General features: G+C 35.4%; 1 protein-coding gene across 5 annotated transcripts in view; it reads right to left on the bottom strand.

The window, feature by feature from the left end:
* PARG (poly(ADP-ribose) glycohydrolase) overlaps positions 1-19317 on the bottom strand; it is a 122583-nt gene that overhangs the window by 31970 nt on the left and 71296 nt on the right. For all 5 annotated transcript variants that reach the window (XM_004765864.3, XM_004765861.3, XM_004765862.3 and 2 more), the window contains 3 exons: positions 17312-17372; positions 12911-12986; positions 6868-7015 (listed from right to left, as the gene is read on the bottom strand). In XM_004765864.3, coding sequence (XP_004765921.1) covers positions 6868-7015; positions 12911-12986; positions 17312-17372 — 285 coding nt within the window. The remainder of the gene's footprint in view (positions 1-6867; positions 7016-12910; positions 12987-17311; positions 17373-19317) is intronic.

Below are 19317 nucleotides of genomic sequence, written 5' to 3'. Positions count from 1 at the left end.
AAGTCATTAACATGTATGCCTACATTAGCATTTTGTAATGCAGGAATACAGACACAAGGGGTGACAGGCAGGCACAGTTGGTGGAGCATGCAACTCTTGATCTCAGGGTCATGAGTTCAAGCTCCACATCGGTGCTGAGCCTAGTTTAAAAAAAGAACAAAAAAAGGACTATAGAAGCAGTTAAGTACTTGCTGCATAAACACATTAATTAGGAAGCAAAACAGAAAGAACATTGTATTAACTGAGGTTAAAATTATAATTCCAGAAAGACTTAATCTGAAAGTACTATGTAACTGACACATAGGAAAACATTCATATCTACAAAGGCAGCCTTGTAAAAAGAGCACTACACTGAGATTAGGAGACATGAGGGATCCAAAGTGAATCCTTAGGTAACCAAATCTCTCAGTGGACTTCTTTTTATTATTTGAAAATGAGGGTTGTTAATAATTCCTATCTGTTTACTTCCTAGAATTGCTTGGAAAACCATATTAAAAATTTTTTTAAAGTCTTCAAAACCATAAAGCAGTTAGTATTGGTGTTATCAGACTCTACTTTGTAAGGAGGGACAGAAACCAAAGATAAATGATTTCATTTATGTGAGGTTTAAAAGCAACCTGTTCCACTGACCTGACTGGAAATAAAGACAGGAATGGTGCTGTTCCTTTCTATTTTCTGCCCAGCAGTGGACAAATTTCATTTCCCTTATTTATAAAAAATAAAACAGAACAAAATCATTCTGATCTCTTAACTATGAAAACAAATACTTGTCTTTTCAAAAGAAAGTAGCTGGAAAATACAAAATATCAATTATCATATATCTATTTTAGATTAGGATGAAAACCTTTCTTTCCTAAAAGAAATGAGGTTAATTTCTTTTAGGTATGGGAAATTAAAGATGCATATACAGATGATTTTGTTCTAAACAAATTAAATCCTGGGTTTTCAGAGTAGACACCTTTCAAAATTATGCCAACTGTCTATTCTGAAAAACAGATACCCCTTTTTTTTTTAATTCAAATATATTTGATAAACTAAGATGAAAATACAAAGGTTAATAGTGATAGTAGCAAACAAGAGACAGAAGATTGAATGACCTTTGTGATAGCTTTCTGTAGGTATAAGCTATTTAGACTTCATGCTCAAAGACAAATCTTTACTTAAGGAAAAAGCTAGAAGGAACCCATTAAAATCTTTGCATAAGTTTGTGACAGATTAATGAGTTTTTAGATGTTTTTAGATGCAGCAATAAGAAATGTTCTTATTTTTCTCTTATTAGTAATGAAAGTTTATGATGAACTGAGGAAAAAATATTTGGAGAGTAATAAAAGCTATGTACCAAGGGGTGTACCCTTGGAAATAAGGTTTATATAAAAGCAAAGCCACCTACTCTGCTTTTATTAGTAACATTCATACAGCAATGATTACTCAGGAGATAGAACACTTTTGACTTCCATTGCCATGATGTAAAAAAAGCTAAACTCCAAATGAATTTGGATTTCCCAGTAAGCTGGTATCATTTAGTGGGCAATGGGTTGTTTTTGAAGTCAGGGGCTTCTACTGTTGCTCTATAAAAAGCATCAATACTGTAAGTACAGTGTCTGTTCACCTTTCTACTTTCTATCAGATCTACTGACATTCACAAAAGATATAATGATGTGTGATGTCTGGGATGATTTGATTCACTAGAGGGCAGGTTTTATGGTAAATGTACTAACATTCTGCTCAGTAAGTTTCATGTCTAGGCATCAGCTTTATGTACTCAACTCACTGAAACAAACTCCTAAAACCACGGTACCACCCTTTGGTATTAAAGCTATCTGACTGACGATATAGAAGAACATGAGAAAATATAAAAAGGGCCTGGGTGGCTCAGTGCATTCAGCCTCTGCCTTCAGCTCACGTCATGATTTCAAGGTCCTGGGATCGAGCCCTACATCGGGCTCTCTCCTCAGCAGGAAGCCTGCTTCCCCTCTCTCTGCTGCTCTGCCTACTTGTGATCTCTCTCTCTGTCAAATAAATAAATAAAATATTTTAAAAAAAGAAAAAGGGGGGGAGGGGTAGGTAAGATTGGAGTTTCTTTCTATCTATATTTACTGAAAGGTTTTAACTCAAGGCTGCCTCCAGGGAGGATCACAGCAAAGAGAGGGATAACACTATCTGGATAAAAGTATTTGCCTGTTTCATGACCTGTTTCATATTCATTTCAAAGTCTGATACCAACCAGATGCCCCACAATGATGATAAATTTAATTTATTTCTAATTTCTCAAACTATTCTACAGATTCAGGCAGCACCGTCACAGCCATTAGCTCACTGAGCCTGGATGAATCATTGAAGGAATGGAATTGATCAGGCAGATAGATTGCAGTGCATGGTTAAGAGTCTCCTAAGAAGGGAGATGGCAGAAATCCAGCATCAAATAGATGATGAAATGGCCTTTTCCATTAAGGGAACATCACATCACAGATATTAATTAGAAGGCACTATAATAGAGTTAAGTGGATGTGGGGGAAAATGCTGAGTTAAAAGTCACCCCGGATGTCCCTAGCCTGAAGTAATTATAGATGTGAAGGTGAATCATGGATTTGCAATTTTCCGTTCATTTTGCAATAGCTATAGGTAAAGCAGAGAACAGATATAACTCCAGAGTGATGATCTTTTTTTTTAGACTGGGGACAAGTTATCTTTAAAAAAACAAAAAAATTCTAATGTTTTCCTTTTACTATTCTGAGAAAAATTACATCTTTTATTTACAGTGACACTAATGGGAGATGATAAGAGATCTACTATTTTCCTAGTAAAGAAGAAATAAAGCAAATGAAACAAATTAGCTTTGAGTTTAAGTGTCCAGCATTCTACCAACTTTTTTATTGTAAGGATGTAAACTCATCTTTAAAACTGGTGAAATACTCTGTTCTGAGTCTTTAGTTCAAAGAGAGCTTAGCTGCTAAAAATCAAAACTCTTTTAAAGCATTACTTGATAATACCCAAATGCTAGAGAGAGCCACATTCCAGACCTTCAGAGCTCTCTAAAACATTGTAAGACTCATATTCAAAGTACCTATTGGCCCAACAATGGATTTATGATAATTTAAGTTTTTTATTCTGCAATCCCTTGCACTTCCTTTTCCCCTAACATCTTCCAGCTGCATTCTTCCTCTCTGTACACATAATAAATAATAATTACAGACAGGTAACCAATAAGTGAGTTGAGACAACACTGAAAACAGAAGGGTTTGATCTTTACATTTTGGCACAATACGGATCACAACCTCAGAATTTTAGATGAAATATTTAAGTTATTGACTTCAAATAGTTGAGGCTCTATCCAAGAGGAAATTTCTTTGCTGAGATTCCATTCTTAATTTCCTACATAAACTTAGAAAATTAACAATTTATGTCCCCCAAAGAGCAGAATCACAGAGATATTATGACAGAAGATATTCCAAAAATGTGGAATAACTTGTTGAAGGCCTTTCTTTTTTCCTCCAACAAGCACTTACCAAAGGTAAGGATGCATCAGCAAAAATCATTAAATAAAAACCTCTGAAAATTTTCTCTTCCATAAAAGCAATGAGAACACTGGCAAAATTTTAAGAATCAATTTTTCCTGAACCGGGGGAATTAACCAAAGGCTTGCAGCAGTCTGAGGAGGGTTTATATAAGAAAAATTGGCTGAATTTTGGTAAAAACAATGAGCTTTGTGACATTTTAGTTCTCCTTATTCTCATTCCATTCTCCTGAGCTCTAGAGTAGCCTTAAAAACCAATAGTTTGGTCTGTGAATGGCAGGCTTATACTTTTATTTACTTCTTTGACCTATCTTTTTGAGATTTTCTCTCTTGACACTTTATTCTATAATAATAAAAAAAAACCCAATAGTTTATAATCATAGTAAAAACCATGAACAGGGTCATGCAGCTCTTTCAAAGCCCCATTCTCAGAAAACTGTCATCAGCTGACCTTTCTGATGGCTCCCTGGAAGACCTCACTGGTAAGCCTGTCTTTATTTGACCTGACTTGGAGCTTCACCAGTGTAAAAAGCCTAATCCCCATGGCTTTTGCTGAAAACAATTACTTGCAATTGCTTAACAGTATGGCTATCTGAGGCAGTAGACATCAGTTGGGGCAAATAATAGACTAACCAATAAGTTTCAAAGGAAAAGCTGACAAATGAGATATCTATAAAGGGCTTTAAAAAATTCTTAGTATCCCCAGGAATCCAGAAGTCTACATGTATGACTACGGCTGTGTACATGCTTACGAAAGACCTGAGAATGTCCTAAGCTCACTACTCTAACCTTGAGGCTCTGTACAAGCAAGAAATGAAGTGCCAAGTGCAAGCAGAAAGCAAATGCCAATGGCCTGGTAGAGTGTTGAAGATGAGCCCCAGTGTGTACACACAGCCCTTCAGAAAAGATGGAATTATTGTTTCTAAGCATTGAAGGCAATCTTAATCCAATCATTAGCTAACCACTAACATAACTAAGCAGAGACTTTAATGGACATACATGAGAAAGAATATAGACTTTACAGAATTAGTTTAGGAAAGTCACTAAATAACAAGAGCAAACAGCAACAAAAAGAAACCCTGGGGGAAGGGGAAAATCTGATTCTGAGAGTTGCTACATTATTAAAATGTCAAATTTTCAACAAAAAATTGAGATATGCAAAGAAAAGAGAAAGTTAGGTAACTACTCAGGAAAAAAAAAAGTAGTCAACTGTAACTATACCTGAGAAGCCCAGATATTAGACTTACTAAATAAAGACATTACATTAGCTATTTTAAATATCTTTAAAGAACTAAAGGAAATTATATCTAAAGAACTAAAGTATGCAAATAATGTCTCACAAATAGAGAAACACGGGGTGCCTGGGTGGCTCAGTGGGTTAAGCCGCTGCCTTCGGCTCAGGTCATGGTCTCAGGGTCCTGGGATCGAGTCCCGCATCGGGCTCTCTGCTATGCAGGGAGCCTGCTTCCTCCTCTCTCTCTCTCTGCCTGCCTCTCTGCCTACTTGTGATCTCTCTCTGTCAAATGAATAAATAAAATCTTTAAAAAAAAAAAAAAAACAAATAGAGAAACTCAAAAAGGAGAAATTATTTAAAAAAAAAAAAGAAGAAGAAGAAGAAGAACCAGGGGCACTTGGGTGGCTCAGTCAGTTAAGCACCTGCCTTCTGCTCAGGTTATGGTTTCAGGGTCCTGGGACTGAGCCCTGCATCATGGGCTACCTGCTCAGCAGAGAGTGTTTCTCCCTCTGCCCCTCCCCCGACTTGTGCGTCCATACGCACGTGCTCTCTCTTTCTCTCTCAACTAAATAAATAAAATCTTTAAAGAAGAAGAAGAACCACCAAACAGAAATTCTGGAGTTGAAAAGTACAGTAACGGAAATAAAAAATCTCATTAGAGGAATTCAAAAACAGATTACAGCCAGCAGAAAAAAGAACCTGTAAACTTGAAGACTGGTCAATGAAGATTGTCCTGTCTGAGGTAGAGAAATAACAGAGAATGAAGAAAAATGAACAGAGCTTCAGAGATCAATAGGACATCATCAAGTGTACCAACATATGCACAATGGAGTTCCCAGAAGACGAAAAAAGGAACAGAATGAATATTTAAAGAAACAGTGGTCAAAAATATCCCAAACTTATCTAAACATTTAAGTCACTCAATAAACTCTAAATAGGATAAAAATCAAAGAGATCCTAAACACATCATAATCAAACTGTTCAAAGATAATGAATAAATCTTAAAAGTAAAATATAAGGAACAAAATTTAGATACTTTCCTGAAGGTTACCTGCAAATATATCTGAAGCAATGACAGTGGCTTCAAGTTTAGATCTCAGAGTCTTAGTTCTGGCATGTGCCTCTTTAGAGGTAAAGTAGTTAAGTATAAATTTGATTCAACTCATAGGGGATGGTTTTTCTCTCACTGTAATCTCTCAGAATAACAATTAACCAAATTCTCCAACCTAGGTGAGTGTTTAATTTCCTACACTAATCTCAAAGCAGCAACAGATTCAAAAAGAAAATAAGAAATCCTCTTTTGCAGAAAGAAAAAGGTATCAGCTGCAAATGACCAATTATGACTCATATGTGGGAATGTTCTTTTAGGTACTTGAAAAGAAGGCTTAACTCACCTATGGTGGCTGATTAAGAATTTCTTAAAGACTCTAAATTAATCATTAGTTTTTTTGGTAGCTCATTCACAAGAAAATACAGCGACATAGTAGTATCTTAAGCTAAAAAAAACTTAAATAAAAAATTTAAATCTCAATAGACTTGAAGTATAAATTTGACTATATTTCCCTCTCTCCTCCTCCCAATTAACTTAAATCAAGAAAAGCCACTCAGAGCATCACACTTTTCCTCTTAGGATTACAAATTGGGTTAATATTAGGTTACTGATTAATTTCTCTTCTATAAAAGCTCTCTGTTTCACTAATTCTGACTACTGTAACTGTATTTTTTAAATTTATATAGGTCTTCATATTGAAGTATAACAAAGCACTATGGAAACATAATGGAATACATGTAATAGAATACATGCTCAAAGACATACCACAATCCTCTTTTTAAGGCATTATATCATAAAATTTCAAACTGAAGGGTAAATAAATATATTTTACCCTTGTTCCTTAGATAAAGATGCCAAGAAAGAAAAGGTGGGAATAAAATGTCTTACTCAAGATCAGGCAAATATAACTATAACAATTTCAAAAAACCAGGAATAAATTAATCAATAAAAATACTGAGACCAATGCCCATGATAGAGAATAGCAATATCTGGGTGGCCTCTAGCCTTCATGATAGATACTCATAGTTGAAGAAAACTACTCTATCATATAGACTTCCCAAAACTAACCTGTAATGATAAGACATTCATTGTGATCCAGGACCTCAGTGAAGAGCCGTGAAACAATTAACTCGGGGTTTATTAAAAAGCGGATTTCTTCTTGCACAAGTCCTGCACCGGTTACACCACCTCCAACAAAACGGTTTGCAAAATCCACCTATTTGGGAAAATATGGCATGTTAAATGATGATCCAAATACCTACATATATGATGAAGAAGTATTCTCCCTCTTCCTTTCATTTCCCATGTAAATCAATCCCCAAATTAGTAATCTTCCCAAGGAGAACAGGTTGTGGTTTACTTTACTCTTTCCATCTCACTGCAGTTAGTATCTTTGCTTCTTCCTTTGGATTCCAAAACCATAGAAGGAACCAGAAAAATGGAGCTTTTAGGCAAAAGCCTCAACGTAATTATATAGACTGGTGTTTACAAACCTTTTATGTACTCCAAGGACCACAGATCAAGGGAAACTTTATTTGGAAAGGTTTCAAGATCATTTCCACACCATTCACTATTCAATTTCCATTTATGGTTTCTTATGACTTTCATATAATTATTTCTTTCTTACATAATATGGCAATCAAACATTTGTCCTAAAGAACTGAGAAACTTAATAACTGTCCTTTTTTGGGCAATCTTTTTCTTCTATGAAAGAATAAAGAGATGAAAATTTCATCCTAAATTCAGCTGCAAATCCCAAACTGTGTAAAATTACAAACTATTTTTTTAATATAGCTAAAGAAAAAAATGAAAACAGAAAACCTAGTTTAACAACAAAGATTCATAATTTGGCTAGTGTTGATAATGCTGCTATAAACATGAGAGTACATGTTTAGAGCTAAATGTCCATCAACTGATTAATGCATAGAGAAGAGTGGGGGTGTGTGTGTGTATATGTGTGTGTGTAGAAATAAACAAACTGGAATAGTACTTAGCCATAAAAAAGAACGAAATCTTGCCATTTGCAACAATGCAGATGGAGCTAGAGAGTATTATGCTAAGTGAAATAAATCAGTCCTAAAAAGACCCATACCATATGATTTCACTCATGTGGAATTTAAGAAACAAAACAAATGATCATGGGGTGGGGGGGGCACAAGAAAGACACAAACCAAGAAACTACAGAGCATAAACTGATGGTTACCAGAGGGGAGGTGGGAGGGGGAACAGATTAAATAGGTGGTAAGAGATTAAGGAGTACACTTGTGATGTGCACTGGGTATTGTAATTAAGTGCTGAATCACTAAATTGTACTCCTGTAAGTTATATTACACTGTATGTTAACTAACTGGAATTTTTAAAAACTTAAAAAAAAAACCCTAAAGATTCAACTAAATTACTCTTTCTTTTTTTTTTTAAAGATTTTATTTATTTATTTGACAGAGAGAGATCACAAGTAGGCAGAGAGGCAGGCAGAGAGAAAGAGAGAGGAGGAAGCAGGCTCTCTGCTGAGCAGAGAGCCCGATGCGGGACTCGATCCCAGGACCCTGAGATCATGACCTGAGCCGAAGGCAGTGGCTTAACCCACTGAGCCACCCAGGCGCCCTAAATTACTATTTCTAATAGTAATTACTAATTTACTAAATTACTAATTTACCTAAATTACTAATTTAGTTAAAAATTATGCATAAGCCTTCTGTGGAGTACTATTACTATAATGGGATCCCCAAGCTCCTATTAATAAAAATGAATTACACAATCCTCAAGAGAAAGCAAATTCAGCACTGTTTGTCTTAAATTTACTAAGCACTCCAATGTGTCCAACACCAGGCTAAGCTCTATGGAGCAACATGTAAGAAATGGTTTCCAGCTTTGCCTTATTCTATTCAAGGACCTAAGATTACACAGATACACAACACCTTGTGTACACACATAGCTATACACATGCAAAAAGAATTTAGTAAGTAATGTAAGAAAGGCTTATATACTATATAGAAAAAAATACTCCTGTGTCTCTCCTTTCCTCTTATACTACTACCACACTCATAACACTTCTGTCACCAGATGTATGGGTTTCCACACATCAAGAAATTCTGAAACACCAGCGAGGTGTCCTATAATTCAATTCAGTTCTAACATCATCTACCAGAAGTTCACATCACATACCACAAGGCTAAGGATTAAGTCCCACCAATACTGCCCCACTTCAGACATCAACTGCAAATCCCCCATTGTCAATTAAACTTCTAGTTGACTAGCTATAAATTGGGGTTCCCATGACATGCTCCTGTGGTTTGATATAGCAGCTCAAAGAACTCAGGATAATACTTACTTATGTTTACTGATTTACTAAAAAGGATATAATAAAGGATATAGATGAATACACAAATGAAGTGATACATATGGCATTGTAAGTGGGAAGAGGCATAGGACTCTTGACTTTCTGGACAAGGAACTTTCCTAGTACTTCCACATGTTCACCAACCTGGAAGCTCTTTGAATCCTGTACTTTTGGGGAGTTTTGTGGAAGCTTCATCACTTAGGCATGATCAATCATTAACTCAGTTTCCAGTCCCTCTCCCTTTCCCAGAAGATGGGGGTGGGGTAGAAAGTTCCAAACCTCTAATCATGGCTTAAATGTTTTTGGTGACCTGCTCCCATCCTGAAGCTATCCATGAGCTCACCAAGAATCACCTCATTAAAACAAAAGACACCCCTATCACCAAGGAAATTCCAAGGGACTTAGGAGCTCTGTTTCAGGAATCAGGGTCAAAGACCAAATATTTGGACAAAAGATGTTTTTTTTTTTTAATTATTTATTTGAAAGACAAAGATCACAAGTAGTTAGAGAGGCAGGCAGAGAGAGAGAGGAGGAAGCAGGCTCCCCACTGAGCAGAGGGCCCGATGCGGGGTTCGATCCCAGGACCCTAGAATCAATGACCTGAGCCGAAAGCAGAGGCTTTAACCCACTGAGCCACCCAGGTGCCCCGGACAAAAGATGTTCTTAGTGCTCTTATCAGTTAGGATATTACTAGGGTTTTAGGAGCTCCCTGCAAAGAACAAGGGGTAGAGACCAATATATATTTTTTCTATTATTTTACATAACCTTGAGACTATTGTCAAATATAAGATTTCTTAACATTGTTTGTGTTCTCTAAAGCAATTCTGATACTACATGGTAGTTTGAAGTCTGTTTTATAAAAGAGCAAAACAAGAATATGAATCTTTTGATATATAAAAATATATGTGAAAAGACAGAAATTAATAGAAGGTAAAATAATCTTTCATTAGAGAAGAACTTGAAAACACTGAAAAATGACTGGACAAGTTCTGGAAACGAGTTATCACAGAAAGCCATATATATTTTATACTCTGACATACTAAATCAACAATAAAAAAAGATTAATTCTTTGCCTTATATAGAAAAAAAATTTTGACTGAACTAGTCCATTGATTAGAATTAGTTGCTTACAATGTATAAGGTATACATTGGGTGATTTATGGCTTAAAATGTTCAACAAAGATCAACTAAATATTGTGCTGGGAACCATGTGATACAAAGATGCGTATGACATGAGCCCTGACTTCAAAGCATCTGTAATCTAGATGAGATCCCAGCACATAAGCAGAATATGATGATTATTAAAGAACCTACTAGAATGTATTAGATCCTTCCCAAATAATACAATTAACTAAAACTGGGGCATAGAGACATGGCATTCAAACCAGACTTGGCTGACATTCAGGGAGAGGGAATAACTGCATAAGGACATGGGAAAAAAACAACTGTACAGAGCAGATTATGGATGTCTGTCTGCAATGTAGAGTATGTGAAGGATTACAGTTGCTGATGAGGTATTCTGGAGTCAAGGAAAGTTTTACTTAACTTTGAAGATTCTTAGAAAAATTCTGGGAAAAAAAGTTACAACTGGACTGGGTTTTAGAAAGATAATTCAGGCTAGAATTTAAAGAATGAATTGGAAAGGAGTAAAATTAAAAGCAGAGAGGCTGGTTAGGTGACTACTGAATAGTTTAGATAAGCACTTACGAGGGCCTCAAACAGGTCAATGAGGAAGAAAGTGAAGGAATGAGAGACCAAAAAACTAAAATGGACATGGGCGCCTGGGTGGCTCAGTGGGTCAAAGCCTCTGCCTTCGGCTCAGGTCATGATTCCAGGGTCCTGGGATCGAGCCCCACATCGGACTCTCTGCTCGGAGGGAAGCCTGCTTCCTCCTCTCTCTCTGCCTGCCTCTCTGCCTACTTGTGATCTCTCTCTGTCAAATAAATAAATAAAATCTTAAAAAAAAAACCCAAAACCTAAAATGGACAGCACTTGAAAATTAAGAGACTAGCTAAGCATAGCAGAGCTGTGAATACAAATGAGAAACAAACAAGGTTCGAAATCAGCAAAACTTAATTTTTACTGGAACAAGGTATATAACTAAAATTAAAAAATAAGTTCTATCCAACTATGTACAACTTGGTAATGACAAATGAAATACATTCAATGTGCATATATTTATTCATTCTTTGAATAAAAGGCCAAGATTTATTATCCATAGAAATAAATACATTATACTAAACTCAATATGCCTCTGAATGCAGGAGTCGTTTAGAAAATCAAACTTTCTACTACTTAAAAAAGTTCTTAATAAAAGGCTCTCTATTACAGGTGAGAAACTTGTTCCAGTACAGAAAACAAGCATATGAGGGCTTATTTTTAGCTATTTTCCAACTCACTTTAAAGCTACTTGTTCAGATTACTCAGTTTCTGAATTATAACTTGATGAAAAGGGAGAAATGATAACAATCCTTAGAGAGGTTTTGTTGTTGTTGCCATTCAACATAATGTAATTTATATGCTACACAAGGAGCTTTGTAATATTGCAATACAATATTCCCCGATCTCCTGGGGATACATGGCATGGGTAGGAAGAATAATTAATAGAAGCCTTTATGGTATTCTTTTAATCTACTGAGGTTTCACATTTCATCTACAATATATCCCAGAAAAGTGGGAAGAATCTCAACCTTGAATGTTGCTAAATAATTCCTCGCTGTATTGTATTTTGATGAAAGGTCAGCATTCCTGTGGTGCTAACTAGCAGTAGCTTTGTTTACTTCATGTGTATTAAGACTCCCTTAGTTAAATCTAAGACTTTTATGTAGAAAAGAACATCATCAAGATGGAAATGCGGGAAAAAAGTAACATTCATTTGAAACAAATTTTAAGCATATTTCAAAATTACTGTTTAAGAAAAAGTAAGGATTAAATACAAAATTTAAAAAATTTTAAGTGCCAGACAAATATTAATTCAGTTATCTGTTTATGTTAACAGTATTTCTGTTTATAATATCAAAAAATTACTGGGAGAGAATGATTAAAACAAAATATGGTTTTCCCCTTTGAAGATTTTAGTTATGTCTTTTAAAAGGCCATTCTAAAAAGAAGCTCAGTTTCATTAAGCACTGAGAGCATAAATACATCATAACTAGCCAAATGCAAATGAGTCGAGTCATTTTATAGTACACATTAAGTTATTCAAACAAGTTAGTCCATTCTCAGGAAACCGATCTAGCTTCTGACCCAATGTAAGCACCAAATAAGGATAAGAAAGTCCTTTCATCAGGTATCAGGAGAGAGGACTTTCTTATCAATCAGTTTTAGATGTCTGCCTCCTAAGACCTAAACAAGGTTGGTGGCAGAAAAACATTTCAAGCTGGTCATCATTTGGGGCAGAGCAAAACCTTTAAAAAAAAAAGAACAAAATTGCTTGGTGACGGCTTGTCAAGACCATACTCTGGGAACTTCCTCCACTGTCAATCTACATCAATGTCTGAACTAAGAGGCCTGATGTTGTCCAGATCTTAAGATATTCTGTCAAAGGCTTTTTAAAGAGGTGCACATTAAGAAACAGTGCACACTGGCAAATAATAGTATTATCAAGGCTGTCAAAATGATCTGTTAGGCGTTTTTCTCCATTCTGCTATCATGCTTCTTTGCATTAAATCAGTTTAGGAGATAAATAAACAGGTTTTCATATTTCCTTTGCTGTCAGAAGCTTGACAACAGTAAGTCCCAAACACACACATACTATTGTGATTCACCTACCTGTAGCATGCCTTGGCCATTTCCTTCTATGGTACCTTCATAAGTGACATGCAATCGAGTCAGGGGTTTGTCACATCTACAATTTAAAAAGACAATTCTTTACTTTTAATGACAAGCATTTCACTATGGAAAAATGTGAAAATATATGACACTAGAGAAGAAATATTGAAACTATTCCAAATCTTAAAAGCCAGAAACAGAAGCCTGGTTAACATTTTTGATATAGATTCTCCCAAACTTTTTCTTATTCAGATATTAAATATACATATTTAAATTAAAATGGGATAACATACTGTTTTGAAACCCATTTTTCTCCTATAAAATAACAGTGTCTCTACTTTAAGAACTGAAAAACTTCTCAAAATGTAAAATAAATTATGATCTATGCAATTTTACTATTTTGCTAGAGTTGGCAAACTAAGGAAATTTGGCAATAAATCATATATGATATTGAGATGAGGTCTATTTTCACTAGTTTGGTAAACGTGAGTGAATGTGATGGGGGTGTTTTGATGAATACACGGGCACAGAAATCCGATCTATGGTATTTTTATATTAATAAATTGATGAATGAAACCAGTATCTTTAAGTCATAATTATTTTCTTTCCCTTTCATTGACCAAGGTCACTGACATGCTACCCCAAAATGTGGCACAATGGGCTATCAAAGATTTTAAGCTGAATTAAGTTTGAGAAAATGGCAGAAGCAGAAGGGTCACTATGATCTCTTCCCCCACTCACAGTTCTTCCTACATGTAATAAAACCTCATGTGCAAGATGCCCACCCTGTATTTGGAGGAAAGAAATATCCTCATCCAAAGAAAAAGGGATGCCAAGAATTCCAACAAATGGGCCTTGTGAAGTTTTCCCTAGATAACTACAATTACTTCATACTTCTTAATCTGTCAGATTCCTCAGACATGTCCACTCTGTACTGAACCTAGCATAAAAGTATGTGGGTCTATTTCTTTGGGCCTTCATTTCCTTAAGAAGATTCTTGTGACATGTAAAACTTATATTAAATAAATGTGTGCTTTTCTCCTGTTAATCTTTGCCCTTTTAATTTTCAGACTCAGCCTGGGACCCTAGCTGGGTCAAGAAAAACCTTTTTCCTTCCTTACACTGTTTAACCTAGCTTACATTTTATTAAAAAAACTAATTCCATTTTATTAATAGTATTTGATGATGATATTTTTCAAGTAATAGATTTTCCCCAATTACTTAATAAAACATATAAATTAAGATAGAATATAACAGATGAGATCCAAATCCCTAACTTATATAAGGGTGGCATTCATTTTGGAGGGGAATTATGTATTTTTTAAAACAATTATATATCTTAAAAAATAATTTATCTGGAGAAGCACTATTACTGGAATTTACTTTCTTCCTGACTTCAATGAGTCCAAATACATTTCTGGGGAAGCTCCAGTCCAACAGATTGACAGCCTTAACCAACAGACTGACAGCCTTAAACAGAAGGCAATTCAGTATAGGTTCTAAGAGCTCCGTTTGCATTAACTCATGTAATCCTCACAACCACCCTATTGGTTTTTTTTTTTACAGGCACAGAATGCATTTAAGTAATCTGCCCAAGGCTAGAAAGCAACAAAGCAACAAGGATATGAAGCCAGATAGCCTAACAGTCCAAACTCTTAACCAGTATGCTATACCTTTAGAAAAATTACTTTCTAAATCTCTTCTAGAAAGTAGTGACACAAGTGTGATCTTTTTTTAACTTCCTTTTTATTTATTTTTTGATCCTACTTTCCTAGCCATTTTATGCTAAGGGAGATCACCCATAAGCATACTACTGAAAAGACAAAGAAGCATGATCCAGAAATCTCTAGTTTGTCAGTTACGACTTCAAAACAGAAATCTTGTCATCAACTATTCTTCATAACCGAAGCTGTGAAAATATAGTACAATTCTCGCTAAAATTATGAAATTGCTAGATACTTTTTAAAAAGCATCCTTCAACTTCCTTCCTGTTTGGCCCAGCAAATCTTTCATATCGTCACAATCAAAGACACAAATGATTGTGACTCTCTGTGATTACCTAAGGCCATATAAAGTATTCACTCATAATCACTGGTTTAACTGTAACATGGCAGAAACTTGGAAATCGAAAAACCCTCTAACCACATGACACCTATTTAGTCCCTTACTCTTGGAAACACCAACAATCCTCTTCTCTTCTTTATCCTCCCTCTCTAAATGAATACATGTTTCTGGTTCTGTGGTGTCTGGGAGAATGATTAATTACATTCTCCAACTTACTTACAAAGCAGCTAAAACAAAAAGAGGTCAATGAGACAAAAAAAAGTTAAAAAAGTTATCAAGTTAAATTGTGCCTATGAAAGTTAAGGGGAATATCTTGATCCTACTTAGGACAACGTTATCTCACTGATACAGCAGTCTTGCCAATCTTAGCGTTTTGATCTATCCCTTCTCTCCCAAACAGTAATGCACAACTGGATGTCCTTTCACATTAGTGCCAAATTAATGTCAGATGCAGAGCAGAGATCTGCAGCTGAATTAAAAACAAGGCCTTGGCATGATCTATAAAATCTATACCAAAGTGAAATGAACAAAACATCTGAATTCCTATCAGATACTAATAGAAATGCTAAGAAAACCAATCTGTACTCTGGTCTGGGCAAATAAGAGCAGACTGTTACTTTCAGCTGTAAATACCATATTTTAGAGGGACCAATGGCCTGGAGTGTATCAAGAACAAAAATAAAGGGTTTTGAATCTATATCACACGTGAAACAGAAGAAATGAGTAAATTTAGTATATGCCTGTGTGCACTGTTAGATGTGGGTGTGGGTCCAGAAAGCATGATGATACATGAAGAAGACTGAATGTTAAAGAAAATCGGATTTATTTATTGTGCCTCCAGAAGGAAGAGCCAGGAATGGAAGGGACAGTGAGATTCTTTAGAGTACAGAGCTTCTTACTGAATACAAGTATCAGATAATAACTTGAGCAGCCAACATTGGGATACACTGAGGTGACAGTACGTTTCCCATCACTGAAGCTGTCTGTCATATGTCACAGATATTATAGAGGTGATTGACATTTTTAGTAGACAGCTAGACCAGATGATTTCCTGGGGTCCCTTTCATCTCTAATATGCCAAGACTCTAAAATGCTATACATGTTCTCTTTCCTTCTGGCTCAATTTTTTGTTTTTATCTTCCCCTTGTTTAATCTTTTACCCACTTCCCTCTACTAATAATCATCTCAGCCATGCAGTCAGCCTCCTAAAGTAAGTTTGTTTTTCTTTAATCTCACAAATAAACATCTTTGATGAGTAAGAAACACCACAAGAAAGCCACTTAAGTAGAAGTGCTTCCTCAAGTTAACTCCCTTAAAAGTGAGTCCCTTTCATCATGAATTCCAAAGGAAACAATTACAAACTATGATAAAAATTATGAGAAAGTGAAACTGAGAGTTAAGACAAATGCGTATGCAAAATACACATTTAGTATGTTTGATCATGTCTTCATGTATGATGAAAAAGTTGATCTACTCTTCTTTAAGTGCTTTGGGTATCTGATCTAGATTAGGAAATGTATTAACTAGTCAGGGCACAAAGGAACTTACAAATCTGAATAAACTCAGACTGGTTGTTATTCTTCTGTTATTTGCAGGTTAAAAAAAAAAAAAAAAAACTCCAGTAAATTGGCAACCTCCACAAAATCTGCCAATAGTATATGTGAACAGCCAAACTTCAAAGTTCTTATCATTCAGACAAATTCTAGGTAACTACTATTTACATTTTATTTTAACAAAGAAATTTCCCCTGATCTTGTCCTACAAAACGAAAAGCCATGAAATACAAATACAGTAACCAAAAGAATAGGGTAAGGATGAATATCAAATATTGGTGTTCTAGGGGCGCATGGGTGCCTCAGTCAGTTAAACATCTGCCTTCAGCTCAGGTCATGATCCCGGAGTCCCTGGATGGAGACCCACATTGGGCTCCCCACTGGGCAGGGAGTCTGCTTCTCCCTCTGACTGTGGCTCCCCCCAGCTTGTGCTTGCTCTCTTTCTCTCTTTCTCTCTCAAATCAATAAATAAAATCTTTTAAAAAAAATAAATATTGGTGTTTTAGTTAATATTAGTGCCTTCACACAAAACTAAATAGGACTTTGCTTCAGAAGAAAAAAATAAGGCAAAGAGTAGAAATCAAAGGCTTACAGACTTTGATTCAGACAGCATGACCTTTCCAACAATGAGAGCTAACAATGGATCATTTATAGGAAACTCCCTAGCACTAGTGCAGTGAAGAGGCTGGGAAACCATCTTTCCAGGAGCTGCAAAATAGAATCCTATTACGGTAAAAGAGTCCTTCTAATTCTAAAATTCCCAGATTATTTTTATTATTATTACCTTTCCCACTCTGGAAAATCTTCAAGACTCTGTCTTGTAAATGTCACCAAGCCAGTAGGTTCTACAAAAGCAATAAAAAAAAGAAAAAACAAAACCAAACAAAACAATACCCAAAAGAAGTTTGATTTTGCAAAGATTATATACATTCAGTAAAAACTGGGCCTAACAATGGTTATAAAACTAATGGGAAAAATACCAAGCTTAGTGTTAAAATACAACAGAAGACTGATTTAAAATAATATTACTCTTATAGTAGGAACTCTTTCTGCAAAATAGTAAGCCCTCATTAAAACACAAAACTATACAAACAGCACAATGGTACTTACTGGTAAAGTTTTCTAAACTGAATACATTTGTAAAAAGTCATTGAAAAAAAGGTGCATTAATGAGTGTAGCTTATACAACAAAGACAAAACTGAATTTAATCTGTAGACTCCTCAAAGAAAGGTCTTAATCTTTCAACTAAAGATTGGTGAATATATAAACATTTATGCATTTTACAATAAAATAAAATGTCTGTGATTAAAAAAGAAAATTGTTGGCATGCCCTTCGGAGTTGACAAAGGTAAATCCTGGGCTTAGATGACATGCAATTGCTCTACTTACAAGGCATCTTAGCTGGAAGGAGGAATTACTGGGTTCTAAGAGGTTAGAGAAGAAAGATGACATAGTTTTTAAGGAGGAATAGATACGAGGGGATCAAAATGCAATATATTTTAGAGGAAGGTGATCCTTCTTTGTTTGGTTTATTTTTTTTTCCTAACTAGTGGCAAAGGCAACAAATAAATCAGTAGGCCAAAAGTAATTTGATTCAAATCAAAGAACAAACTAAAAAGGCCAGGCCACTTTTGTTTTCTTCTGTTAAAAAAAAAAAAATGCAAGCAAGAAAGAGAAAAGCTATTAAGCAAAGAGAGATATGTCAGGAACTATTAGTGATAATGGTGGCAGAGACCCAATGAAAGCTTGACAACCATTTCATTCCTCTGGATGATTCCACATTTCTCTGCTCTCAATCACAAGCAGTAATAACACAAAAATCATATGGAATAATTAGAGTAGAACATTAACGGGTGACTTTTATTAATATGGGTTATAAAATATGCTTAAGATTTCCTTAAGAAATTTCTCTAAGGCAAATAGATAATATATTTAAAACTTACACAAGATCAAACAATTCAAACACCAGAGAAACAATTCCATTAATAAAAAATTAATGTCAATATCATCATTCAGTAACTTAACAGGTAAGTAAGAATATTAAATGTCCTTCATATATACTAAGAGGTCCCAAAAGAAATTCCTAAATGAGTAACACTAGCAAAGCCAGAAAAAAGGCAGACCATGGCTCTTTCAGTATAATTAAAACAAAAATACTTAGCATTCTTATCGCCTTTCTTCCATAAAAAGGTAACTTTTACAATAGAATAGGTTATTTTAGTTAATCAAGTATTTCCCTTAATAAAAGCATAAAATAAACTGCATATGAATCAATTTTTTAATACTCCATCTATAAGGTACTTTATCTAAAACTATACTAAAAATAATTCAGAAGGCCCTTGAAAATCTTTCAACTTCAAGATCCTCATTAAAAATATAAACATTTGGGACGCCTGGGTGGCTCAGTGGATTAAGCCGCTGCCTTCGGCTCAGGTCATGATCTCAGTGTCCTGGGATCGAGCCCCGCATCGGGCTCTTTGCTCAGCAGGAGCCTGCTTCTCTCTCTCTCTCTGCCTGACTCTCCGCCTACTTGTGATTTCTCTCTCTGTCAAATAAATGAATAAAATCTTAAAAAAAAAAAAAAAAAAAAACATTTGAGGGGTGCCTGGGTGGCTCAGTGGGCTAAAGCCTCTGCCTTCAGCTCAGGTCATGATCTCAGGATCCTGGGATTGAGCCCTGCATCGGGCTCTCTGCTGAGCAGAGAGCCTGCTTCCTCCTTTCTTTCTCTGCCTGCCTCTCTGCCTACTTGTGATCTCTGTCTGTCAAATAAATAAATAAATAAAATAAAC

This window comes from Mustela putorius, unplaced genomic scaffold (assembly GCF_011764305.1).
Source record: "Mustela putorius furo isolate JIRA1106 unplaced genomic scaffold, ASM1176430v1.1 tig00003909_pilon_pilon_pilon, whole genome shotgun sequence".
NCBI lineage: Eukaryota > Metazoa > Chordata > Mammalia > Carnivora > Mustelidae > Mustela > Mustela putorius.
The sequence above is the reverse complement of the archived record's forward strand: the minus strand, read 5'-3'. Positions and strand labels throughout refer to the sequence as shown.